At 51.7% G+C, this 25,851-nt stretch overlaps 1 protein-coding gene across 6 annotated transcripts in view; it reads right to left on the bottom strand.

Annotated features, from left to right (window-relative positions):
* Positions 1-1,084: 1,084 nt before the first annotated feature.
* The window catches only part of GUSB (glucuronidase beta), an 87,248-nt gene continuing 62,481 nt past the window's right edge, over positions 1,085-25,851 (bottom strand). Inside the window, exons 4-16 of one of the 6 annotated variants that reach the window (XM_063708576.1) lie at positions 24,549-24,742; positions 22,369-23,221; positions 20,613-20,798; positions 20,116-20,300; positions 19,766-19,908; positions 16,374-16,561; positions 15,280-15,432; positions 14,887-15,065; positions 14,656-14,802; positions 10,639-10,723; positions 8,086-8,262; positions 4,683-4,818; positions 1,085-1,464 (exon numbers count right to left, since the gene is read on the bottom strand). In XM_063708576.1, coding sequence (XP_063564646.1) covers positions 1,298-1,464; positions 4,683-4,818; positions 8,086-8,262; positions 10,639-10,723; positions 14,656-14,802; positions 14,887-15,065; positions 15,280-15,432; positions 16,374-16,561; positions 19,766-19,908; positions 20,116-20,300; positions 20,613-20,798; positions 22,369-22,578 — 1,956 coding nt within the window. In that variant the 5' untranslated portion in view covers positions 22,579-23,221; positions 24,549-24,742 and the 3' untranslated portion in view covers positions 1,085-1,297. Of the gene's footprint in view, positions 1,465-4,682; positions 4,819-8,085; positions 8,263-10,638; positions 10,724-14,655; positions 14,803-14,886; positions 15,066-15,279; positions 15,433-16,373; positions 16,562-19,752; positions 19,909-20,115; positions 20,301-20,612; positions 20,799-20,901; positions 22,208-22,368; positions 24,743-25,851 lie in introns of those variants that run through there. The other 5 variants (XM_055346960.2, XM_055346959.2, XM_063708577.1 and 2 more) reach the window with 5 other exon arrangements.

The following is a 25,851-nucleotide window of genomic DNA, read 5'->3' on the forward strand; positions in this document are numbered from 1 at the left end:
GGGTCTGTGTGGAGACACAGGGCTCAACCACAAGAGAGGGGAAAATCAAGTTCTATAGCAAGAACCATATTGGAGGCCGGGCACGGTGGCTCACGCCTATAATCCCAGCACCTGGGGAGGCTGAGGCAAGCAGATCACCTGAGGTCAAGAGTTCGAAACCAGCCTGGCCAACATGGTGAAACCCCATCTCTACTAAAAATATTTTTAAAAATTTAGCTGGGAATGGTGGCAGATGCCTGTAGTTCCACCTACTTGGGAGGATGAGGCAGGAGAATTGCTTGAACCCCAGAGGTGGAGGTTGCAGTGAGCCAAGATTGCGCCACTGCACTCCAGCCTGGGCGACGGAGCAAGACTGTCTCAAAACAAACAAAACAAACTGTATTGGTTCATTGTCTTTCAACTGACTGGACACCAAAAGGAGTATTTTTCCAAAGCATATACTTCAAATCAGAATTGATGCACCATCCTTGCCTTACTGGAGCCCAGGAAGAGAGGGAGGACAGATTCCTTAAGGAAAGACTGTGCTCTGGGAGGGGGCAGGTAGTGTCATTTTGGGGTGTAAAGGCATGGAATGCTGATTTGTAGGCAAAGTTGTTTAAGGAGGTCTTGTCACATTCAGTGGCATCCGTTATGATAAAGCCAATGGGCTTTTACACTCATCTGTCCATTTCTGTCAAGACCCTATGGCTGAGGTCAAAACAATGTTCTGGGAGAACCAGTTACCTCTAACCTTCCAATTCAGACACTGCCAGCTTAACTATGTAGAAACTGGCACGTAGACCCTGTTAAGTGCTGCAACAATGACAGCGTTTCTATGAATTTGTTGGTACATGTGGGACTTTAGCTCATCTGAGGAGTCGAACAGCAGCTGTGAAAGTCTTCTACTCACTCACTCCCTGTCGAGGCTGGCCTGGTTTGCTACACAAACACGGTGGCCCTAGGACCATGGGGCTATTCCTGCAGATGCCCTTGGGAACCAGCTGCTCTGAACGTGGTGGGGGGTGTTGGAGCAGCAGTTTCTCAAAAGTCCACACACAGTTAAAGCTCTGAAAACAGCGTGACGCACAGAAATGATTTCAGATGCTTTTCAGTAGCCATTTTCATGCCAACTCTTTATTTCCATAATAGAAAATCTTTTATTTCCACCTTTAGTGTTCCCTGCTAGCATAGATGACCACAAAACCCAGGCCAGAAACGTTCTGGTCTGCCGTGAACAGTCCAGGAGGCACTTGTTCTGCTGCTGTGGAAGTCGCCCTGACTCGGGGAGGAAGGGACACGCAGGTGGTATCAGTCTTGCTCAAGTAAACGGGCTGTTTTCCAAACATTGTGACTTGGCTACTGAGTGGGGATACCTGGTTTCATTGGCAATCTTCCAGTATCTCTCTCGCAAAAGGAACGCTGCACTTTTTGGTTGTCTCTGCCGAGTGAAGATCCCCTTTTTATTCCCCAGCACTCTCGTCGGTGCTACAAAAAAACAAAAAAAGACACAAAGCGATTCAGATGACTTCTGATGGGTCAAGTTAGAACCAGTCTGGAGCTAAGGTAGGCACTAAATAGAAATGTCTTTTTTTTTCTTTTTTCTCCCTGTTGCCCAGGCTGGAATGCGGTGACACAATCATAGCTCACTGCAGCCTCAACCTCCTGGGCTCAGGCAATCCTCCTGCCTCAGCCTCTCCAGCACCACCATGCCCGGTAATCTTTTATTTTTATTTTTTAGTAAAGACAAGGTCTCATTATGTTGTCCAGGCTGGTCTCAAACTACTGGACTCAAGCAATCTGCCCTCCTTAGCCTCCCTAAAGTGCTGGGATTATAAGCACAAGCCACCATGCTCAGCCAAATGTCCTCTTACAGTTTCACGATGCTTGCTCTGAAGTGACAATTTATGGGTTGAAATATTTAAATACCACTGCTCTGCCCAAACACCCAGGTTCCCTGGTGTGTTAATTTCTAGTTTTCTAGTCTGTTAGGGGAAAAAACCCAAAACAGTGGCTAGGTGTGGTGGCCAACGCCTGTAATCCCAGTGCTTTGGGAGGCTGAGGCAGGTGGATCACCTGAGGTCAGGAGTTCAAGATCAGCCTGGCCAACATGAGGAAACCCTCCTCTATTAAAAATACAAAAACTGGCTGGGCACATTGGCTCATGCCTGTAATCCCAGCACTCTGGGAGGACAAAGCAGGCGGATCACAAGGTCAGGAGTTCAAGACCAGCCTGGACAATATGGTGAAACCTCATCTCTACTAAAAATACAAAAATTATCCAGGCATGGTGGTGGGTGCCTGTGGTCCCAGCTACTCAGGAGGCTGGGGCAGGAGAATCGCTTGAACCCAGGACGCAGAGGTTGCAGTGAGCTGAGATTGTGCCACTGCACTCCAGTCTGGGCGACAGAGTGAGACTCCATCTCCAAAAAAAAAAAAGCACTAAAAGTTTATCTTTTATTTGCAAACTAAGGTTTACATGCTGGGGTACCCAGCTGTCTGGTAACTGGGTAGGCAGAGGGCTAGGGGTATCTGGGACAGTTACCCTTGAAAAGCCTTGGGCCTTTCTGAAGAGATAGTGCCTAGTGGGAGCCAGGGTCCTGGCCAGCCACAGGTCCCTGCGTGGGACCTACTCATGGAGTTCAAAGTCCGCCGGGGCTGACGTCCAGCTTGGCAGCACCCACCACCGGTGGTCATTAGGCCTGAGCTGAGCCTGGTGGAGGAGCACAGCTGGCAACGACCTGTCAGGGCTGTGCTCTCAGGACATTCTCTGTCCCCAGTAAGACCACCACTAAATGGAAATGTTAAATGGAAAGGGGGCTTTCCCCACCAAAAGGTTCAAGACTGTTTCTTCCATAAGTGAACACAGGCATCGCCAAGTACTTCATCAAATGCAGCCCTTACAACACCAACAAGGAGGTGGCATTATCCCCACTGGACAGGCTTATGAAAAGCTTAGGTGACTTGCCCAACGTGATGCAGCTCATTTCTTTTTTCTTTTTAAGACCGAGTCTCAGCTGGCCATGGTGGCTAATGCCTGTAATCCCAGCACTTTGGGAGGCCCAGATGTGCGGATCACCTGAAGTCGGTAGTTCAAGCCCAGCCTGACCAACATGGAGAAACCCCGTCTCTACTAAAAATACAAAATTAGCCGGGTGTGGTGGCGCATGCCTGTAATCCCAGTTAATCGGGAGGCTGAGGCAGGAGAATTGCTTGAACCTGGGAGGTGGAGGTTGCAACCCACCTCCACCCATCGGGAGGGCAAAAGAGTCTCACTCTATTGCCCAAGCTGGAGTACAGTGGTGTGATCTTAGCTCATTGCAACCTCCATCTCCCAGGTTCAACAGATTCTCATGCCTCAGTCTCCCAAGTGGCTGGCATTACAGGCATGAGCTAACACGCCCGGCTAATTTTGTATTTTTAGTAGAACGGGGTTTCTCCATGTTGGCCATGCTGGTCTCAAACTCCTGACCTCAGGTGATCTGTCCACCTTGGCCTCCCAAAGTGCTGGGATCACAGGCGTGAGCCACTGTGCCCAGCCTGCAGCTCATTTCTTACCACATAAAGCCTCGCACCTCTCCACAAAACTGCCATCAGGGATGTCCCCAGAAACCATTTATCACAGGTGCCACGCAGAGGACAGCTTCCTGTTCTCCTTTTCCCTTTACCTCTTCCTTCTCACCTCATCTTGTTCATTCATTCATCCGTATTCCATTCTCACTCTTACGCTTTACCTTTCAAAGGCCTGTCTTTCCCTGTAAGTAATGTATTATAATTCCCACCATTACCACATGCTTCTCCAACCCACCAAACTGCTATCTTCAGTTTATGGTAAGTCCATAAACTAAGAAGAAATGGGACACATTCATTGCGAACTTGGCAGCCCCTCATCCATCCTCACAAGACACCGCAGATGTTATTCTCTTTGAAGACCAATCTTGTGTTTTAAAGACAAGTCTCACTCTGTTGTCCAGGCTCTCGTGCAGTGGTGCAATCATAGTTCACTGCAGCCTCCAACTCCTGTGCTCAGGTTATCCGCCTGCCTCAGCCTCCCAAGCAGCTGAGACTACAGGCACACACCACCACGCCTAGCTAATCTGTTTATTTTTTGTAGAGATGGGGTCTCGCTATGCTGAACAGGCTGGTCTTGAACTCCTGGCCTCAAGCAATCCTCCCACCCTGACCTCCCAAAGTGCTGGGATTACAGGCGTGAGCCACCACACCTGGCCTGAAGACTTGTAAATGCTGCCAAATTCAAGATGCGTTGAAACTCACCTGTATTTGATAAACCTGCTTTTCGCAAGTAATATACAACAGACTGAAATACCTTAAGTTTCTCAGGCTTTGTACCCTTCTATGGAATAATGAGTGTATCCCAAAAGTAAATCCATGATGAGGTCCCGTTTTTCCTTCCTCCTTGGCTACAAAATAGACAAGGAAAAGGCAAGCCAGCCATTTCCGATTCACTATAGCTGACTCTCCTGTTTGCTTTTTGACCGTATTTGGGAGGCGGGGGCCTGATTGCTTTCCTACTTCCTAAACACAACTTACTTTTCCTAGAAAATTCTCAACGCAACCTACATGGATTAAACCAGCTTCCCCAAATTTGTTTCCAATATTCTTACAATTGAAATGGCCAGAATTGGAAAGGCAACCTGAAAAAATAAGGACGGGTACATTATCCCATGAGCCAAACTGCCACTTACACTGTTCAGTCATGAAATCGGCAAAATTCCAAATGAGCTCTCCAACCACGTATTTTCTGCGTTTTTGATCCAGACCCAGATGGTACTGCTCTAGCAGACTTTTCTGGTACTCTTCAGTGAACATCAGAGGTGGATCCTGGGATTCAAGGCAAAGAGAATGTAAGAGTCAGAACTGGCAGAATTGTAAATGTTAGATAAAAATAAAGATCCACTTGATGGTGACCAAAATATCTGTCTTCGCAGGGGGCTATAGTGACTGTAGGACTCACTGATGCTGGGGTAAAGACAGCCAGGGAATGATGTAACCCAGAATAAAAAAGGAGGTTTAAAAAAAAAACAACCTTAATGAGCAGCTGCTTTATTTATAAACGTAATTTGACATTCGTTTCACATTACTTTTCCACCTCTATCTGCTGGTACAGTCTTAAGGCTAAACTACACTACAGGCAAAAATATGTCTTTCAGTCAGGTGCAGTGGCTCATGTCTGTCATCCCAGCAATTTGGGAGGCTGAGGTGGGAGGACTGCTTGAGCCCAGGTGTTCAAGACCAGCCTGGGCAACATAGCAAGACCCCATCTCTACAAAAAGTACAAAAATTAGCCAAGCCTAGTGGCACACATCTGTGGTCCCAGCTACTTGGGAGGCTGAGGTTGGAGGACTGCTTGAGCCCCAGAGATCAAAGCGACAGTGAGCTGTGTTCACACCACTGCACTCCAGTTTGGGTGACACAGTGAGACCCTGTTTCTAATAAATATATATATATATATAAATTAAATTAAACTCAACCAAACCAGGCTGGGCATGGTACCTCAGGTCTGTAATACCAGCACTTTTGGAGGTCGAGACAAGAGGATCACTTCAGCCCAGGATTTCAAGACTAGTCTAGGCAACACAGTGAGACCCAGTCTCTACAAAAAGTCAAAATATTAGCCAGGCGTGGTGGTGCACGCCTGCAGTTCAAGCTACTTGGGGCTAAGGAGGGAGGATCACTTGAGCCCAGGAGGTTGAGCAGTGAGCTGTGATTATGCCACTGCACTCCAGCCTGGGCAACAGAGTGAGGCTGTCTCAAAAAAATATCTTTAATTAAACTAAATCAATTCAGTTATCCTAGTCATATATCAAGACCTCAGTAGCCATGTGTAGCTAGTGTGTACCATTTCAGACAGTGCAAATATAGAACATTTCCATCATTGCAAGAGTTTGTTTTTTTTTATTTTTTAAAACAAGGTCTCACTCTGTCACCCAGGTGGGAGTACAGTGGTGCAATCATAGCTGAATGCAGCCTTGACCTACTGGGCTCAAACAATCCTCCCACCTCAGCCTCCCAAGTGGCTTGGACTACAAGCACTCATAACCATGCCCAACTAATTTTAAATTTTTTGTAGAGATGGGGTCTATGTTGCACAGACTGGTCTCAAACTCCTGGGCTCAAGAGATCCTCTGACCTTGGCCTCCCAAAGTGCCAGCATTCCAGGTGTGAGCCACCATGCCCAGCACTGCAGAGGTTCTATCAGCACTGACCTAGACCCTCTCAAGAGTTTCTTAAGAATTCAGAGCTGGGGCTTGGCACGGTGGCTCATGCCTGTAATCCCAGCACTTTGGGAGGCCAAGGCGGGCAGATCACTTGAGGTCAGGAGTTCAAGACCAGCCTGACCAACATGGTGAAACCTCATCTCTACTAAAAATACAAAAAGAGGTGGGCGTGGTGGCGCATGCCTGTAATCCCAGCTACTCGGGATGAGGCACGAGAATCGCTTGAACCAAGGAGGTGGACATTGCAGTGAGCCGAGATCGCGCCACTGCACTCCAGCCTAGGCGACAAGAGTGAAACTCTGTGTCAAAAAAAAAAAAAAGAATTCAGAGCTGGTTACCTTTTCAAAGAGGATGCGCAAGCAAACATATCCAAGAGCCACTTCCCCTACTTGACTAGTTTGCAGAAGTGGCATTCTGTAAGCACGATAAATTTAAGGGTGCAAACAGAACAGCGCAGTCCACTGTGGGTGGCTGTTCCCTGTGTGTCAACCAGGAGCTGTGACAAACAAGTGTGAGCTGGCTGGGGTGGGAATGAGGGGCTGGATGGGGTTCAGGAATCCACAGGAAAAAAAAACCTCACAAGACAAACCAACATATCTTTGGTGAGGAGGACAAAAAAATGAGATAGATTAAAAAAATGACGACAGGCTGGGCATGGTGTCTCATGCCTGGATTCCCAGCACTTTGGGAGTCTGAGGCAGGACAATCACATAAGGCCAGGAGTTCTAGACCAGCCTGATAGTGAGACTCCATCTTTACAAAAAAATTTAAAAATAGGCTGCACATGGTGGTTCATGCCTGTCGTCCCAGCTACTCAGGAGGCTGAGGTGGAAGAATTGCTTCAGCCCTGGAGTTCAAGGCTGCAGTGAGCTATGATGACACCACTGCACTCCAGCCTGGGCAACACAACAAGACTCTGAAAAAAAGAAAAAGAAAAAAAGGCTAGCACAGTGGATCATGCCTGTAATTCCAGCACTTTTGGAGGCCAAGGCAGGAAGATCAGTTGAGTCCAGGAGTTTGAGACCAGCCTGGACAACATAGCAAGACCCTGTATCTAAAATATGAAAATTAAGAAAAAGGATATTTTAGTTGGTGATTATGGTGCCAACATGGGCATTCCAGGCAGAAGAAACAGCTCAAGCGAGAGCAGGAGAGCAAGCGAGGGCAGTGGAAACAGATCAGTGGCTGGGATAGAGGGGAGAAGGGGATGAAAACCCAGGAGAGAGCAGAGGACACTGAGTGTCCTGACCAGAGGTTAGGGCTTTGTCCTGTGGGCCTGGGGGAGCCAATGACAGGACTCCCAAAATTTTCATCTGTGGCTGGTGCAAAGGCTCACACCTGTAATCCCAGCACTTTGGGAGCCTGAGGCAGATCACTTGAGGCCAGGAGTTCAAGACCAGTCTGGGCAACATGGCAAGACCCCATCTCTACAAAAGTAAAAAAATTAGCCAGGCGTGTTGGCATGTGCCTATGGTCCCAGCTACTCAGGAGGCTGAGGTGGGAGGATCACTTGAGCCCAGGAGGTTAAGGCTGCAGTGAGCAGTGATCGCATCACCACACTCCAGCCTGGGTGACAGAGAGATCCGGTCTCAAAAACAAATACAAATTTGGATCTGTTAGAAAGACCACTTGGGCACGGGTGACAGGAGGCTATCTGGAAACAAAGCCAGTAAGGAGGTCACCTCTGAGGACCAAGCGAGTGGGGCACAGGCCTGGCTGCTGGCAGTGAGGGAACGTGGACGGGGCCGTGGGAGGAGAGCCCAAAGCTGAAGCGAGGGGAGCAGTGCAGTGGGCGCAGGTCAGGCTGGAGGAGGCAAGTGACATCTCTGCCCTGAGAGAACACACAAGCAGAAAGCTCAACACTGCTTACCTGGTGAAACCCTGCAATCGTTTCTGCTCCATACTCGCTCTGAATAATGGGCTTCTGATACTTCTTATACCAGTTCTCAAACTGGGTGGCCAGCTGCAGCTGAATCAACTCCAGGTGCCCGTAGTCGTGATACCAAGAGTAGTAGCTGTTCAAACAGATCACATCCACATACGGAGCCTAGGACCAGAGCGGCAGAGCCCGTTCAGCACTCAGTAGATAGCATGACTCAGCATTCACACACTGCGGGGGCTCCTCCGGCAGAGAAGGTAAGAAGGGGGATGTAATCCCAGCACTCTGGGAGGCTGAGGCAGGAGGATGGCTTAAGACCAGCCTGGGCAACACAGCAAGACCGCAGCATTACAAAAAATAGTAAGAAAATTAGCAGGGCACGGTGGCTCATGCGTGTAATCCCAGCACATTGGGAGGCCAAGATGGGAGGATCACTTGATCCCAGGAGTTCGAGACCAGACTGGGCAACATCACAAGCCCCCATTTCTACCAAAAAAAAAAAAAACAAACCTAGAACGGGAACAGCTGCCTCCTGGGGCTGAGAACATCCAAGTGTACCAATTTAGATCCTGAAATTACCCTGTCACAGGCAAGAAACATGGTCACAAAGTGGCCCAGAGGAGGTAGGCCTGGGACTCCGCACTGACACTCATGACGTGCGCAGCTGGGAAGGGCTGTGAGAGGCACAGCAGCTGCCAACGCACAGCCCTCAGCCAAAGCCCAGGGCCCCCCACCACTGGAACTGACTCCTCTCCAGGCAGCACTCCCATCACTGGGCTTCCCCTCACCTTGCCCTGGAGAAGCGCTGCCACCCGAGGGGCCGATGCAGTCATTCTCACAGAAAATCTTTTGTTTTGTTTTGGAGACAGAGTCTCGCTCTGTTGCCCAGGCTAGAATGTTAGCGGTGCGATCTCAGCTCACTGCAACCTCTGCCTCCCACCATCAGGTGCTTCTCATGCCTCAGTCTCCCGAGTAGCTAGGATTACAGGCGTGCGCCACCACGCCCAGCTAATTTTTTGTATTTTTGGTAGAAACGAAGTTTCACCAGTTGGCTGGGCTGGTCTTGAACTCCTGATCTCAAGTAATCTGCCTGCCTCGGCCTCCCAAAATGCTGGGATGATAGGTGTAAGCCACCATGCCCGGCTGTCACAGAGAATCTTGAGGGAGCTTTCACAAGGCAGCACTGTAGACTGCAGAGGGCCAGAAAAGTCACTCCAAGGAGCAGGGCGGTGACGACGGAGTAGGACCACCCCAAGCTTCAGCATAGCGGTGCTTACAGCTGAGCAGCAGGGGCTTCTGTGTCCAACTGGCTAGTTTCTAATGCGTCCTGAACACATTTCTTTCTAGTAAAAATGCTGGCCAGGTGTGGTGGCTCACGCCTGTAATCCCAGCACGTTGGGAGGCCGAAGTGGGCAGATCACCTGAGATCAGCAGTTTGAGACCAGCCTGGCTAACATGGCAAAACCCCATCTCTACTAAAAAATACAAAAATTAGCTGGGTGTGGTGGCATGCACCTGTAATCCCAGCTACTCAGGAGGCCGAGGCAGAACTGCTTGAACCTGGGAGGACGAGGTTGCAGTGAGCTGAGATTGCACCATTTCACTCAAGCCTGGGCAACAGAGCAAGATTCCATCTCAAAATAAATAAATAAATAAATAAATAAAGAATGCTAATGTCAGCCAGGCACTGCGGCTCATGCCTGTAATCACAGCACTTTGGGAGGCCAAGGCAGGAGATCACTTGAGCTCAAGACTTTGAGACCAGCCTGGGCAACATAGAGAGATGCCACCTCTACAAAAAGATATAAAATTAGCTAGGCGCAGTGGTGAAAACCTGGAGTCCCAGCTACTCGGGAGGCTGAGGCAGGAGGATCACTTGGGCTCAGGAATTCAAGGCTGCAGTGAGCTGTGATCGCACCACTGCACTCCAGCCAGGGCAAGAGAGTAAGACCTTGCCTCTACAAAAGAAAAAGAAAAACTCAAGTTCCAACCCTGGACGTACTAAATCAGGACCTCAGAATGCAGAGATCTGGCATTTCATAAAAACTTCCCCTAGAGATTCTCATCAGCCAGATGTGGGCCAGATGAACTCTAAGCTCCCTTAAACCTTTGACGTTTTATGAGTCTATTAAATCGAAGTGCAAAAAATGCTGAGTCCAAACTGAGCAAACAAATCCCATCTCCCTATGCCCAGCCTCCTTGGATTGAGAAAGCCACACTGCCTGGCGAGTAAGCAGGGGGAGAATTCTCATTAACCCAAAGACCATCTGTGAAAACAGACTGGCTGCGGCCGGGGTGTGGTGGCCCACACCTGTAACCCCAGCCCTTTGGGAAGCCAAGGCAGGAGGATCGCTTGAGCCCAGGAGGTGGAGACCAGCCTGGGCAACATGGCAAGACCCTGTCTCTATCTTTTTAAGTAAAAAAGAAAATGAAATAAAACCCAGACTGGTAGCGCATGGTTCTTTCTGGCTGTTCCCATGACCAGGCTTCAGGACAAGCCCAGGCAAAGGCAGGGAGAAGTGGGGTGGGGACCCCCAGGCTCACCCCCTTGTCTGCTGCATAGTTAGAGTTGCTCACAAAGGTCACAGGCCGGGAGGGGTCCAAGGCTTTGGTGTGAGCGATCACCATCCTGTCCATAAAAGGCAGAAGAAACAGGTTCCATCAGTCCAGGAATGGCTCAGACACCCTCCCATCCTCTCTGTCCCATCTTCCACCGCCAGAACACAACACGGGGCCAGGCACAATGGTTCACACCTGTAATCCCAGCACTTTGGGAGGCCGAGGCAGGTTGGATCACTTGAGGTCAGGAGTTCAAGATCAGCCTGGCCAACATGGTGAAACCCCAACTCTATCTACTACAAATACAAAAATTAGCGGCCAGGCACAGTGGCTCACGCCTGTAATCCCAGCACTTTGGGAGGCCGAGGCGGGCAGATCACAAGGTCAGGAGATCGATACCATCCTAACACGGTGAAACCCCATCTCTACTAAAAATACAAAAAATTAGCCGGGCGTGGTGGCCGGCGCCTATAGTCTGAGCTACTCAGGAGGCTGAGGCAGAAGAATGGCGTGAACCCAGAAGGAGGAGTCTGCAGTGGGCCAAGATCGTGCCACTGCACTCCAGCCTGGTCCACAGAGCAAGACCCTGTCTCAAAACAAACAAACAAAAACAAAGGGGAAAAAAAAAAAGCATGGAGCCGCTGCTTTCTTCCCTAACTTGAGATGTATTTTACATAAGGGCATATGATCCTCTAGTCCTAGACCGAGCTCTCTAACATCACTCCTTCTACCCGCATCTCCGAATCCTATACCCCCAGAGGAGTAGCCACCCTTCCAGGTACACAGAGCTGAGGTCACTAGGCTGGACACTGGCAAAAATGAGGTTGACTCCCTGAAACAGCTCTTGAACACAGGAGGTGGATGGATGCAGATTTGGGAGGGATATTTACTAATGCATCAAGCAAACAGGGAGTGCAGGCTGGGAGGTAGGCATGGGGCTAGGTGCGAGGTGCTCAGCAGTGACTCAAATCTAAGTCCGCAGGTCCTGGGCAGTGGGAGTGGAGACGCATGCAGAGAAATGGTGCAAGTGCCGGGCAAAGCGGCTCACGCCTAGAATCCCAGCACTTTGGGAGTTTTACTAGAGACCAGGAGTTCAAGACCAGCCTGGGCAACACAGCAAGACCTTGTTTCTACAACAAATTTAAAAATTAGGGGCGGGCATGGTGGCTCACGCCTGTAATCCCAACACTTTGGGAGGCCGAGGCGGGTGGATCATGAGGTCAAGAGTTTGAAACCAGCCTGGTCAACATGGTAAAAGTCTATCTCTAAAAAAAAATACAAAAAAAACCTAGCTGGGCATGGTGGCATGCGCCTGGAATCCCAGCTACTCATGAGGCTGAGGCAGAAGAATTGCCTGAACCCAGGAGGTAGAGGTTGTAGTGAGCCAAAATTGCACCAGTGCTCTCCAGCCTGGGCAACAGAGCAAGACTCCATCTTGCAGGAAAAAAAAAAAAAAATTTAAACTTGGCCTGACATGGCCGCACACACCTGTGGCCCCAGCTATTTGGGAGGCTGAGGCAGGCAGATAACCTGAGGTTGGGAGTTCGAGACCAGCCTGACCAACACGGAGAAACCCCATATCTACTAAAAATACAAATTAGCTGGGCGTGGTGGCGCATGCCTGTAATCCCAGCTACTCGGGAGGCTGAGGCGGGAGAATCACTTGAACCCAGGAGGCAGAGGTTGCAGTGAGCCGAGATTGTGCCATTGCACTCCAGCCTGGGCAACAAGTGCAAAACTCCATCTCAAAAAATAAATAAATAAATAAGAAGAAATGGCCCTTAGAAGGGAGGAAAAACCCAACAGAGGGACCCGTCTGTGCTCAGAGCTCCCGGCACCTGCCCGAGGCCTCCACAGTACAGACTGTTTTTGTTTTTTTTTTTTTGAGAGACAAAATCTCACTCTGTAGCCCAGGCTGGAGTGCAATGACATGATCTTGGCTCACTGCAACCTCCACCTCCTGGGTTCAAGCAATTCTCCTGCCTCAGCCTCCCAAGTAGCTGGGATTACAGACGCCCACCTCTGTGTTCCGCTAATTGTTTTATTTTTAGTAGAGACAGGGTTTCAATATCTGCTGGCCACGCCGGTCTCAAACTCCTGACCTCAGGTGATCCACCCACCTCGGCCTCCCAAAGTGCTGGGATTACAGGCGTGAGCCACCGCACCCAGCCTAGACTGTTGTTGAAGCCTGTTTTCCTCTTCTCTTTCCTCAGTTCATTTCTTCTTTTACGCCCTCCCCCATCATTGCTCTGCCTATCCGAAGGCTGTGGCTGGCACAGATCAGAAAAGAACCCCCTAGCCTCAAGTTCCAAACCCACACTCTCCAACAGCCAGGCTCTCAGATGGGAAACTTCAAAGCCTGTGACAGCCTGGCTGAACTTCTCCAGCCTGGGTGGCTCCCTCCAAATCCTGCCCCAGAAAACAGGCATCTCCTCTGGCCACCTCCCAAAGAAGCCTCAAACACCTGCTCCTGGAAGCCTGTACTCTTCCCCTTCGCAACAAAGGGCCTGTCCACCCAGTCCTGCTGAGCACACCCCTGTGCCCCCGAGCTCTGAATTGTCCTTGGCCCAGGCTGCAACAACTTCTCAGAGCCTTCTGCCTGCTGCAGACTTGGCTCAGCCCAAAGCACTGCATGAAATTGGGGTGTGCTGTATGAGTCAAGAAGCATTTTTACCACCTCTCCTGCTTCTACCTCAAGTGAAAAATCCAACTCTGAACGCTGAGTTAGAACTGCACGATTGTAAGGAAGAAAAGGGGGCCAGGTGTGGTGGTTCACACCTGTAATCCCAGCACTTTGGGAAGGTGAGGCAGGAGGATCACTAGAGGCCAGGAGTTCCACGCCAGCCTGGCAAACATGGTGAAACCCAGTCTCTAATTAGCTGGGCACGGTGGCTCACGCCTGTAATCCCAGCACTCTAGGAGGCCGAGGTCAGTAGATCTCCTGAGGTCAGCAGTCCAAGACCAGCCTGGCCCAACATAGTGAAACCCCGTCTCTACTGAAAAATGCAAAAGTTGGCCAGGCGTGGTAGCTCACGCCTGTAATCCGAGCACTTCAGGAGGCCGAGGCGGGCGGATCATGAGTTCAAGAGATCGAGACAATCCTAGCCAAAATGGTGAAACCCCGTCTCTGCTAAAAATACAAAAATTAGCAGGGTATGTTGGCATGTGCCTGTAATCCCAACTCCTCAGGAGGCTGAGGCAGGAGAATCACTTGAACCTGGAAGGGAAGGTTGCAGTGAGACGAGATTGCGCCACTGCACTCCAGCCTGGCCGCGGAGTGAGACTCCATCTCATAAAAAGGAAAAAAGGAAAACTTAGCTGGGCGTGGTGGCATGTGCCTGTAATCCCAGCTACTCGGGAGGCTGAGGCTGGAGAATCACTTGAACCTGAGCGGCAGAGGTTGCAGTGGGCTGAGATCATGCCCCTGCACTCCATCCTGGGCAATAGAGGGAGACTGCATATCCAAAAAATAAAAAATAAAGCAAAAATTAGCTGGGCGTGATGACACACATCTAGAATCCCAGCTACTTGGGAGGCTGAGACAGGAGGATCACCTGAGCCTGGGAAGTCAAGGCTGCAGTAAGCCAAAACTGCACCGCTGCACTCTAACCTGGGCAACCAGAGTAAGAACCCATTTCAAAAAAAAAAAAACAGGCCCAGCACAGTGGTTCATGGGTGCCTGTAATCCTACCTACTCAGGAGACTGAGGCAGGAGAATCACTTGAACCCAGGAGGCAGAGGTTGTAATGAGCGGAGATCACCCCACTGCACTCCAGCCTGGGCCATACAGTGAGACTCCATCTCAAAAAGAAAAAAAAAGAACAAAAAAGAAAACCACAATTTGGGTGGGTAGATATTTGGTCCCCTGAACTATCTGGGTATGGACAGCCTTCCCATTGGGCTGGACGCAAGGCCGATCTTGAACAGCACACGCCCACCGAGGCCAGCCACCTGCCAGGGTCTCCTTCCCAATCTAGCCAAGGGCAGGCAGGGAGCACTCACTTCAAGTAGTAGCCAGCAGATTCTAGGTGGGACGCAGGCTCGTTGGCCACAGACCACATCACGACCGCGGGGTGGTTCTTGTCCCTACGCACCACTTCTTCCATCACCTGCATGTGGTGATGCAGAGACACGTTGTTGAAGAACTGCCTGCGGGCCAGGAGGGAAGGGACGGAGGGTCACGGTGACGCCCCCGGGCTGGGCAGGCGGAGCAGGTGCACAGCAGAGACTCACGGCAGCGCCAGGCCCACGCCGGGACACTCATCGATGACCACAATCCCATAGCGGTCACACATCTGCAGCACTTCCTCTGCATAGGGGTAGTGGCTGGTACGGAAAGCGTTGGCACCAAGCCAGCGAAGCAGGTTGAAGTCCTTCACCAGCAGCGGCCAGTCGAAGCCCTTCCCTCGGATCTAGGGGATAGCAGAGCCAAGTGACCCCTGTCCCTGTCGAAGCTGCACTTCCTCTGAGAGCCAGGACCCTGGAGAGCCACCCCATGAGCCCCCTCTCCATTTGGAGCCATTTGCCTCATTGCCCTGAGCTGCCCTCAACTGCAGGACACAGGGAAGGCGAAAGTGGAGGGTGACCAGAAGCAGCCCCCACAAGGACCCAGGAGCCCCAACACACGTCCGCATCCTCATGCTTGTTGACGCCGTGGAAATAGAAAGGTTTCCCATTGATGAGGAACTGGCTCTTGGTGACAGCCACAGTGCGGATCCCCACAGGGAGTGTGTAGAAGTCAGACACAGGCCCCAGTGACGTCTGTGCAGTCAGCTGCACCTATGACAGCCAAAGCACCAGGTGTGAGCACCCCGACAGCCTGAGCCCCATCCAGCCTGTCCTCCAGCAGGAAGGCCCCTCGTGCACCCCAGCAGCTGCCTCTGGGCCTGTAAGCAGAGATGCAGCAATCAGAGGTTCTGCCCTACCCTGGCTGACCCTGGGAACCTGCCCTTCAAAACATGGCCTTCCCTTTGACAAGACAAGGTGGCTCATGCCTGGAGTTCCCACACTTTGGGAGGCTAAGGCAGGAGGATCACTTGAGTCCAGGAGTTGAAGACCAGCCTGGCGACAGACTGAGACCCCATCTCTATCAAAAAAAAATGTTTTTCTTCTGAGACAGTCTCAGTCTGTCCCCCGGGCTGGAGTGCAGTGGTGTGACCTCAGCTCACTGCAGCCTCTGCCTCCTGAGTTCAAGCAATTCTCCTGCCTCAGCCTCCCGAGTGGCTGGAATTACAGGTGTTCGCCACCATGCCCAGCAAATTTTCATATTTTTAGTAGAGATGGGGTTTCACCATGTTGGCCAGGCTGGTCTTGAACTCTTGGCCTCAAGTGATCCACCCACCTCAGCCTCCCAAAATGCTGAGATTACAGGCATGAGTCACTCTGCCCAGGCTACAAAATTTTTTTTATTTAGCCAGACATGGTGGCATGCGAGTCCCAGCTACTCAGGAGGCCAAGGCAGGAGGACTGCTGCAGGCTGAGAGTTCAAGGCTGCAGTGAGCTGTGATCAGGCCATTGCACTCCAGCCTGGGTGACAGAGTGAGACCATCTCAAAAAAAAAAAAAAGAAAAAAAAAAATGGGCCTCCCACCAAGGGTGAGAAACATCAGAAAGCTCAGAGGACCATGCCTGCCCATCCACCTGTCTTGGGCTCCTGCTGAAGCCAGGGTCACCACATGGGGGCAAAAGACCTCCCTTAGGCATGTCCCAAACCACCATTACCTCCAATGAATACAGATAGGCAGGGCGTTCGTGCATCAGGTACGGCCACCAGAGGCTGGCACCTGGCACCTTAAGTTGGCCCTGGGTCCCAGTCCCGTTCGCCACGACTTTGTTTTCTGCATCCAAAAGACGCACTTCCAACTCGAACAGGTTACTGCCCTTGACAGAGATCTGGTAATTCACCAGCCCTGCAAGAAACAAGAGAGACCAGGGCTGAGGGAGGGATATGACCTGAGTCACACAAACAGGAGCGCCCTGCAGCCACCGCTGCCAGGCAGCCATTTGTTTCTGTTGCTTTTTTTTAAATTTAATTTCTTAATTTTTTTTTTTTGAGACAGAGTCTCACTCTGTCCCCCAGGCTGGAGTGCAGTGGCATGATCTCGGCTCACTGCAACCTCCACCTCTGGGGTTCAGGTGATTCTCCTGTCTCAGCCTCCCAAGTACCTGGGATTATAGACGTGCACCACCATGCTTGGCGAATTTTTATATTTTTAGTAGAGATGGGTTTTGTCATATTGGCCAGGCTGGTCTTGAACCCCTGACCTCAGGTGATCCACCCGCCTTGGCCTCCCAAAGTGCTGGGATTACAGGTGTGAGCCACCGCACCCGGTGCTTTCTTTAATTTAAAAAAAGATTTTGGCCAGGTGCAGTGGTCACACCTGTAATCCCAACACTTGAGGAGGCTGGGGTGGGAGGATCGCTTGAGACCAGGAGTTCAAGACCAGCCTGGGTAACATAGGAAAACCACTTCTTCCCTAAAAATACAAACAATCAGCCGGTCGTGGTGGTGCGTGCTTGCAGCCCCGGCAGCCCCAGGTACTTGGGAGGCTGAAGTGGGAGGATTGCTTGAGCCAGGAGTTCGGGGCTGCAGTGAGCTATGATCTTGAGGCAGGATAGGTAGTCAAGGAAGTGACCGTGTCCCTCAGACATGCCAACCACGGCGCTGAGACACGTGACGTGTGAACAAGCATGTACAGCTACTACGCATGTGCAACCAGAGGATGGCCCAGAACGTGCTTACAGTAACACCTCTTCCCAGCTCCTTAGGAATTCATCACGGAAGACTCCCAGAAAGGGAGTTTCCCCAGTAATAATCGGTGCTGTCTCATCCTTACGAGCAGCCTGTCCTGAATTCTGTGTCTCAGGGTGAACTGTGCATTTTGCACTTCACTATTTTTTTTGAGATGGGGGTGTCACTCTGTCGCCTAGGCTGGAGTGCAGTGTTGCAATCTCAGCTGACTGCAACCTCCACCTCCCGGGTTCAAACAATTCTCCCATCTCAACCTCCTGAGTAGCCGGGATTGCAGGCTCACACCACAATGTCCAGCTAATGTTGGCTAAGCTGGTTTGAACTTCTGAGCTCAAGTGATCCACCCATCTCGGCCTCCAAAAGTGCTGCGATTACAGGCATGAGCCAGTGCACCCAGGCTGTTCTAAACTTAACTTCCAAAATACCTTTCCTTGGCAATAAATTGCTCTATGGTGCATTGTCTTTGCTGTGGGATTCTTTTTTAAATTCTTTTTTATTCATTTATTTTATTTTATTTTATTTATTTTTTCTTAGATAGGGTCTCAGTATGTTGCCCAGGCTGGTCTCGAACTTTGCAGCTAAAGCGATCCATCCACCTTGGACTCCCAAAGTGCTGGGATGACAGGCATTAGCCACCACACCCAGCCTAAATTCTTTTAAACTTAGAACCGCGGCCCCACAACGGCTGTCAATAATCTCACCACTGCACTCCAGCCTGGGCCACAGTGCAAGCCTCATCTCAAAAAGAGAAAAAGATATATACATATTTTTTTATTTTTATTTTTTGACATGGAGTCTCGCTCTGTCCCCTAGGCTGGAGTGCAGTGATGCAATCTCAGCTCACTGCAAGCTCTGCCTCCCAGGTTCACGCCATTCTCCTGCCTCAGCCTCCCGAGTCGCTGGGACTACAGGCCCCTGCCACCACGCCCGGCTAATTTTTTGCATTTTTAGTAGAGGCGGAGTTTCACGGTGTTAGTCAGGATGGTCTCGATCTCCTGGCCTCGTGATCCCCCCACCTTGGCCTCCCAAAGTGCTGGGATTACAGGCATGAGCCACCGTGCCCGCCCTGAAAAAGATATATTTTTAAAAAGAAAAAAAACTTAAAACAAAAATTTTTCTTAAATACAGACCGAGCGCTGTGGCTCATTCCTGTAATCCCAGCATTTTGGGAGACTGAGGCGGGTGGATCCCGAAGTCAGGAGTTGAACCAGCCTGGCCAACATGGTGAAACCCCATCTCTACTAAAAATACAAAAATTAGCTGGACGTGGTGGCACACGCCTGTAATCCCAGCTGCTCAGGAGGCTGAGGCAAGAGAACTGTTTGAACCCGGGAGGCGGAGGTTGCAGTGAGCCAAGAGCATGCCACGGCACTCCAGCCTGGACAACAGAGCAAGACTCCATCTCAAAAACAAAAAACAAAAAACAAAAACAAAAAAAACAGGGTATCCCAGCTGGGCACAGTGGCTCACGCCTGTAACCCTTGCATTTTGGCAGGCCGAGGAGGGTGGATCACCTGAGATTAGGAGTTCAAGACCAGTCAGGCCAATAGAGTGAAACCCTGTCTCTACTAAAAAAAAATAGAAAAATTAGCCAGGCGTGGTGGCGGGTGCCTGTAATCCCAGCTACTCGGGAGGCTGAGGCAGGAGTATCGCTTGAACCCGGGAGGCAGAGGTTGCAGTGAGCCAAGATCACGCCATCGCACTCCAGCCTGGCGACAGAGCGAGACTCCAGCTCAAAAAAAAAAAAAAAGAAAAAAAAAGAAAGGGTCTGCGTCTGTTGCCCAGACCAGAGTGCAGTGGTGTGGTCATAGCTCACTGCACCCTTGACATCCCAGGCTCAAGTGATTCTCCTGCCTCAGCAGCTGGGACTACTGGCACACATCACCATCCCTGGCTAATTTTTTAATTTTTTGTGGTGATGGCCTCGCTATGTTGCCCAGGCTGCTCTTGAACTACTGGCCTCAAGTGATCCTTATACCAGGGCCTCCTTGCAAAGTGCTAGATGACAGGCATAAGCCACCATGCCTGGCACCCCCCCACCGAAGCTGCCTGTTCCTTGAGCACAATGTGTAGCAAGGGGAGATGGAGTGAGAGTAGCACCATAGAGAAGGGACAGGATTGCCACCCCGAGCTGTGTGACATTAGGCCAGACCCCTCTTCTCCTAGCGAGGTCAACCACACGGGTGATTTCGGGAGCCCGTATCCGCTCACACAGGCTGAATTTTAGCTTCATAGGTGGAAGGGAATCTGTGAGGGTGTAGAGATGCTGGGAGCACCTTTTTCCTGGGAGAGCTTTCCAAACAGGGAACAAACAGAGCCACCCTGGGCCCCGCTAAGAGAGGATCCTACCAGAAGCCCTCACCACTGTCTTGCTCCACGCTGGTGGTGACGGTGATGTCATCGATGTAGGTGGTGGGTGTCGTGTACAGAAGTACAGACCGCTGCAGTCCCGCGTAGTTGAAAAAGTCAAAATATGTGTTCTGGACAAAGTAACCCTTGGGATACCTAGGATGGGAGGACTGTGGTTCGCTGGGCCCTTGCCCTGGGTCCCCTGGGCCCTTGCCCTGGGTCCCCTGACCTCAGCTCACAGGCCTCCCTGGCCTCCCCAGATCCAAGGCCTCCACTCTGTGAAGGCCACCCAGTCCCTACCAGGAAGACCACAGGGTGGGGCGGGAAGGTGGGTGTGTGCAATGGAGGCAGGATGGTACCCACTTGGAGGTGTCAGTCAGGTATTGGATGGTCCCTGGTGGCAGGGTGGTGGGGGTGAGTGTGTTGTTGATGGCGATAGTGATTCGGAGCCGGGAGGGCAGGGGCCCCACCTGGACCAGGTTGCTGATGTCGGCCTCGAAGGGGAGGTAGCCCCCCTCATGCTCTAGCGTGTCGACCCCATTCACCCACTGCAGACACAGGAGATACGGGGAGGGGGCTGCAGGTCAGGGCATGAGGAGGCACCCTGCTATCGGGCACTCCCTCACATAACCTGCAGCATGGGGCTCCGGGGCCTTCCAGCCAGACGGGAAGAATGACATCCCAATGGGGTGGATCAGGCTACCTATCCCCCTATACAGGGCACAGCCCCCAGGGCAGGGCAGGGCAGGACCCCCCACCATCCCACCCCAGCACACATGCCGTGGGTGGCAGCTGGAGGTCCCATGCTGTTCAGCAGCCGTGCCCCCCCACCCGCCCTGCCTGCTCCTGGCCGCACTGACCACGATGGCATAGGAATGGGCACTGCCAATCCTCAGCACCACTCTTGTGCGCAGGTCCTGGGTCCATCGCTCCGGCAGGATCACCTCCCGTTCGTACCACACCCAGCCGACAAAATGCCGCAGACGCCAGTCCTGGCTGATGTCATTGAAGCTGGAGGGAACTGGCATGTCCACGGTGGGGCCTGACTGGAGAGAAGAGCCGGGCTCAGCTCCTAGGCCCCCAAAGGGGTCCAGGACCAGTGTGCTGCACGGCTGTGCCCCCAGGCCTAGCACAAGCCCTGACACATACCGGGGACTCTTGGCAGAAAGGACACATAACTTGCTGATGACAGGTCAACTGCCAGGGCGATCTGTGCACCTGGGCCAGTGGGGCCAGGAGTTCCTCCTCAGAGTGGATGGGGCACAATATCTCCTGAGACAGGAGCGAGCCCAGGGCCACATCCCAGCCAGAGGCAAGAAGGTTCAGACCTGTGACTAAGAGGCAGATGGCCACTGCCTGTCACAGGGAGGAAGTCTGGTTGGAGGAATGGGGGGAGCTTTGCTTAGGACACTGTGAGTGGGGCACACACTGGCACCCAGCCCCCTCCTCTCTCCCTCCTGTACTGAATGCTGCAAAGTCAGAAAAAAAGGATGTAGACCAGGCAAAAGCCGCCCAGACCTCACCCAGTTCCACTTCTCTGCAGACCACATCCAAGTCAGGAGGGGAACAGGGGTGGTGTCCTGGGCCTGATGTCATGTCCTGTCCTCTATGTGAACCTTGAAAACCAAGGGACTTCCTGCCTCGGCAGAGCTGACCTCAGGACATCTAAACTGTCACCTCCTCCCGATCCCCGGGCCCAGCTCTGTGCAGTGCATGCCGCTGTGGCCAGAGTGTGTGAATGGCTCATGCCAGTAATCAGCGCTTTGGGAGGTCAACGTGGAAGGATGGCTTGAGGCCAGGAGTTCGAGACCACCCTGGGTAAATAGTGACACCCTGTATCTTTTTTTTTTTTTTAAGTTTTTTTGTCTTTTTTTTTTTTTTTTGGAGACGTAGTCTCACTATGTCGCCCAAGTTGGAGTGCAGTGGCATCCTGATCTCAGCTCACTGCAACCTCTGCTCCCGGGTTCAAGCAATTCTCCTGACTCAGCCTCCCAAGTAGCTGGGATTACAGGCATGAACCACCACACTTGGCTAATTTTTATATTTTTAGTAGAGATGAGGTTTCACCCTGTTATGTTGGCCAGCCTGGTCTCAAACTCCTGGCCTCAGGCGATTCGCCCGCCTCCGCCTCCCAAAGTGCTGGGATTACAGGTGTGAGCCACCGAGCCCAGATAATTTTTTTTTTTTTTTTTTCAATTAGCCAGGCGTGGTGGCACCAGCTAAATTGCAAGGCTGGGGCGGGAGAATCGCTTGAGCTCAGAAGTTAGGCTGGCGCCACTCCGCCCCAGCCTGGGAAACAGGTGCAAACCTAGTCTCAAAAAAATTTTTAAAAATTAAAAATAAATATTGAAAGGAAGGATACTGCACAGACTCAGCCTTTGCCTCGGGAAAGGGCGCGGCAGGAGCCTTTTCTCCTCCTGCCTAATCCGCCCCGGCCCTCCAGGGTGCTCCTGTTCCCCCGTCCCCCAACCCGGCGCCCCCAAGCCCGTTGACCTTTAACCTCCTGCGGGCCCCAGCTCGGAGACGCCCAGGGGAAGAAGCCTGCAGGGGGCCCGGGCTCCCCCACTCCCACCGCCGGGCTTTCGGGCGCCTCCTGGCCCTGCCCCGAGATCGCACCTCCCACAGCGGCCGCCGGTACCACTGCTCCTCGAAGCCCCGGCGTCGGTTGTCAGAGAAGTCGGCGCGGAAGCTCCAGAGGCCGTCCAGCTTCTTGCACTCCCGCGACGGGCTCTCCTGGGGGTACAGCATCCCGCCCTGCAGCCCCAGCGCGCAGCCCCACAACAACGGCCCGAGCGCCGCCCAAGCAACCGCCGACCCCCGGGCCATGCTTCCCGGTCCCCCACTCGGCCACCGTCTGCGGCGCTAAGAAAAGCGCGGGAGGTGCCCGTAGGGCGGGTCGCGTGACGCGCCGGTGTCGTGATGCACCTGAAGCCATCCGCGCCATCTTGGTTGAGGACGAGTGCCAGGCCTGGAGGGGCGGGGCCGGGCGCTGCCCAGTGGGGCTTGTGGCTGGAACCCCAGGCTAGGCCTTTGGGGAAACGGGACCCTCACCCTCAGCCCCAGCCGATAAGGGCGAGGTCTGCTCCCCACCCCGACCCAGGCTGGACGATCCAGGGCCGCAGGCTAGAACAGAACCCCTGAGATCGGTGGGATCCCCCTGTTTCTTCAAGGAGCACCTCCACTTGCTTTTCCCAGCAGGAATTCAAGGAGGCCCCAGCGGCGCCTCTTCCATGCCTGTCTGATGCAGCCTCTTGCAGGGATGCACGTCCTTGGGATGCGGCCATAGCCTTGACCCTGGGCTTCTGGAGCCCTGACCTTAACCCAGGGGCCAAGAGCTCCCTCTTGGTGTTGCAGGCACATAAAGATGCAGGGAGAGAGGCCAGGTGCACTTTGGGAACCCGAGGGGGGCAGATCACTTGAGGCCAGGAGTTCGAGACCAGCCTGGCCAACAGATAATGAAACCCCGTCCCTATTTTGTAAACATACAAAAAAAAAAAAAAAAAGAATTAGCGGGGCGTGATGGTGCGTGCCTGTAATCCCAGCTACTCAGGAAGCTGAGGTAGGAGAATCGCTTGAACCCGGGAGGCAAAGGCTGCAGTAAGCCGAGATCGCACCACTGCACTCCAGCCTGGGCAACAGAGCGAGACTCTGTCTCAAAAAAAAAAAAAAAAAAAATTGCAGGGAAAGGGTGCCCTGCGGGACCCCAGTTTACTCCAGTAGGGAAGGCACCGTGTGGGAGAGGTAGAGGAGGAGATCTGGAGACAGCAAAGGAGACATAGATTTGTGGAGGGAACTTTCATACAGGGACGGTGCAGTGGCCATTGCTGGACATGAGAACCACTACCATTTGTAAAAAGCATGCAGCTTACATAACATTTTCGACTAGCATCCTCGACCTGTTACTGGTGGATTCCGGGTGGTGAATCCCTACACATCAGCAACAACCTCAATTCTTGCCTCCTCAGAAGAAAGAATTGCACTGAGGGGCATAAGGCAGAAAGCCAGAGGGAGGTAAGCTGCAGAGCAGTAGTAAAAGCTTGTCAAAAAGCAGGCCAGTGCCGAGCGTAGTGGCTCACACCTGTAATCCCAGCACTTTGGGAGGCGGAGGTGGGCGGATCACGAGGTCAGGGGTTTGAGACCAGCCTGGCCAATATGATGAAACGCCATCTCTACTAAAAAATTAGCTGGGCATGGTGGCATGCGCCTGTAGTCCCAGCTACTCGGGAGGCTGAGGCAGGAGAATCGATTGAACGCGGGAGGCAGAGGTTGCAGTCAGCCGAGATCGCACCACAGCACTACAGCCTGGCGAGAGAGCAAGACTCAGTCTAAAAAAAAAAGCAGGCCAGGCACAGAGGCTCAGGCCTGTAACTCCAAACTCCAGCACGTTAGGAGGCCAAGGCAGGAGGATCACTTGTTGTCAGGAGTTTGAGACCAACCTGGCCAACGTGGAGAAACCCCATCTCTACTAAAAATACAAAAATTAGCCAGGCGTGGTGGCAGGCACCTGTAATCCCTACTATTCGGGAGGCTGAGGCAGGAGAAATGCTTGAACCCAGGAGGCAGAGGTTGCAGTGAGCTGAGATCACACCACCGCACTCCAGCCTGGGCTACAGAGTGAGATGCCATTTCAGGAAAAAAAAAAAAATATTAAAAAACTTTAGAACAGGAAGGAAAGAAGGAAAGTACAACTTGGAAGAGGGCCAAGTGGGTGATCTAAGAAACCAAGTGCCTTGGCCAGGTGCGGTGGCTCACGCCTGTCATCCCAGCACTTTGGGAGGCTGAAGCGGGCAGATCACCTGAGGTTGGGAGTTCGAGACCAGCCTGACCAATATGGAGAAACCGCATCTCCATATTTAGCTGGGCATGGTGGCACATGTCTGTAATCCCAGCTACTCGGGAAGGCCGAGGTGAGAGAATCGCCTGAACCGGAGATTGCAGTGAGCCGAGATCGCGCCATTGTACTCCAGCCTGGGTAACAAGAGTGAAACTCCTGCAAAAAAAAAGAAAAAGGAAAACAGGTGCCCAGCTTGACCTCTTGACTCAGGGTTTCATAGATTGGCATCCTTCCAGGATCTTGCCACTCCTGATTCCTTAGCTAGGGCTCTGAACATACATTCTTAGACCATAAAGTCATTCGCAGGGTGCACAACAGTTACGGATGTCAGGTGCCTCTGCCATTCAGAGGGAGCCCTCATGTCCCAGGAACCTGGCCTGGACACAATTGTTTGTATGATTACTCCCCCACCCCCTTTTTTCATGCTCACCAAATCCACCTTCTGAAAATGGACCTCAATACTAGAAATGGAGTCCCCAGCATAGCGAAAATAAGTACATTCTGGGAACTGACAAGGCCTAAAGGCTCTCTCCCAAATGTTTACATGGTTTTTTTATTTTCATATTTTCTTTTTCTAAATTTTACTTTTATATTTCATTAGTGAAATCTTGACATGCTTAAATTAGAATACAGTTCACTGTTTATGAGGCAGCTTTAGGCCAAATTTAACAAAAGTAAGAAAAAGTAGGATGCAGACGTTTATACAGTATGTAAAAATCAGTAATTCAGGCCAGGGGCAGTGGCTCATGCCTATAATCCCAGCACTTTGGGAGGCTGAGGCGGGCAGATCACTTGAGGTCAGGAGTTCAAGACCAGTCTGGCCAACAAGGTAAAACACCATGTCTATTAAAAATACAAAACTTAGCCAGGCATGGTGGCAGGTGCCTGTAATCCCAGCTACTAGAGAAGCTGAAGCAGGAGAATCACTTGAACCCGCGAGGTGGAGGTCACAGTGAGCCAAGATCACACCACTGCACTCCAGCCTGGGGGAACAGAGCAAGACTCTGTCTCAAAAAATTAAAAAAAGAAAAGAAAAGAAAAAAGAGTGAGAATCACTAATTGCCACGAGAATGGCACCATGCCATTCATGAGGGACCTGCCCCTATGACCTAAACACCTCCCACAAGGCCCCACTTCCAACATTGAGAATCAAATTTCTTTTTCTTTTTCTTTTTCTTTTTTGAGACAGAGTTTCGCTCTTGTTGCCCCAACTGGAGTGCAATGGTGCCATCTTGGCTCATCACAACTTTCACCTCCCAGTTTCA

The sequence above is a fragment of the Gorilla gorilla genome, chromosome 6 (assembly GCF_029281585.2).
Source record: "Gorilla gorilla gorilla isolate KB3781 chromosome 6, NHGRI_mGorGor1-v2.1_pri, whole genome shotgun sequence".
Lineage (NCBI taxonomy): Eukaryota > Metazoa > Chordata > Mammalia > Primates > Hominidae > Gorilla > Gorilla gorilla.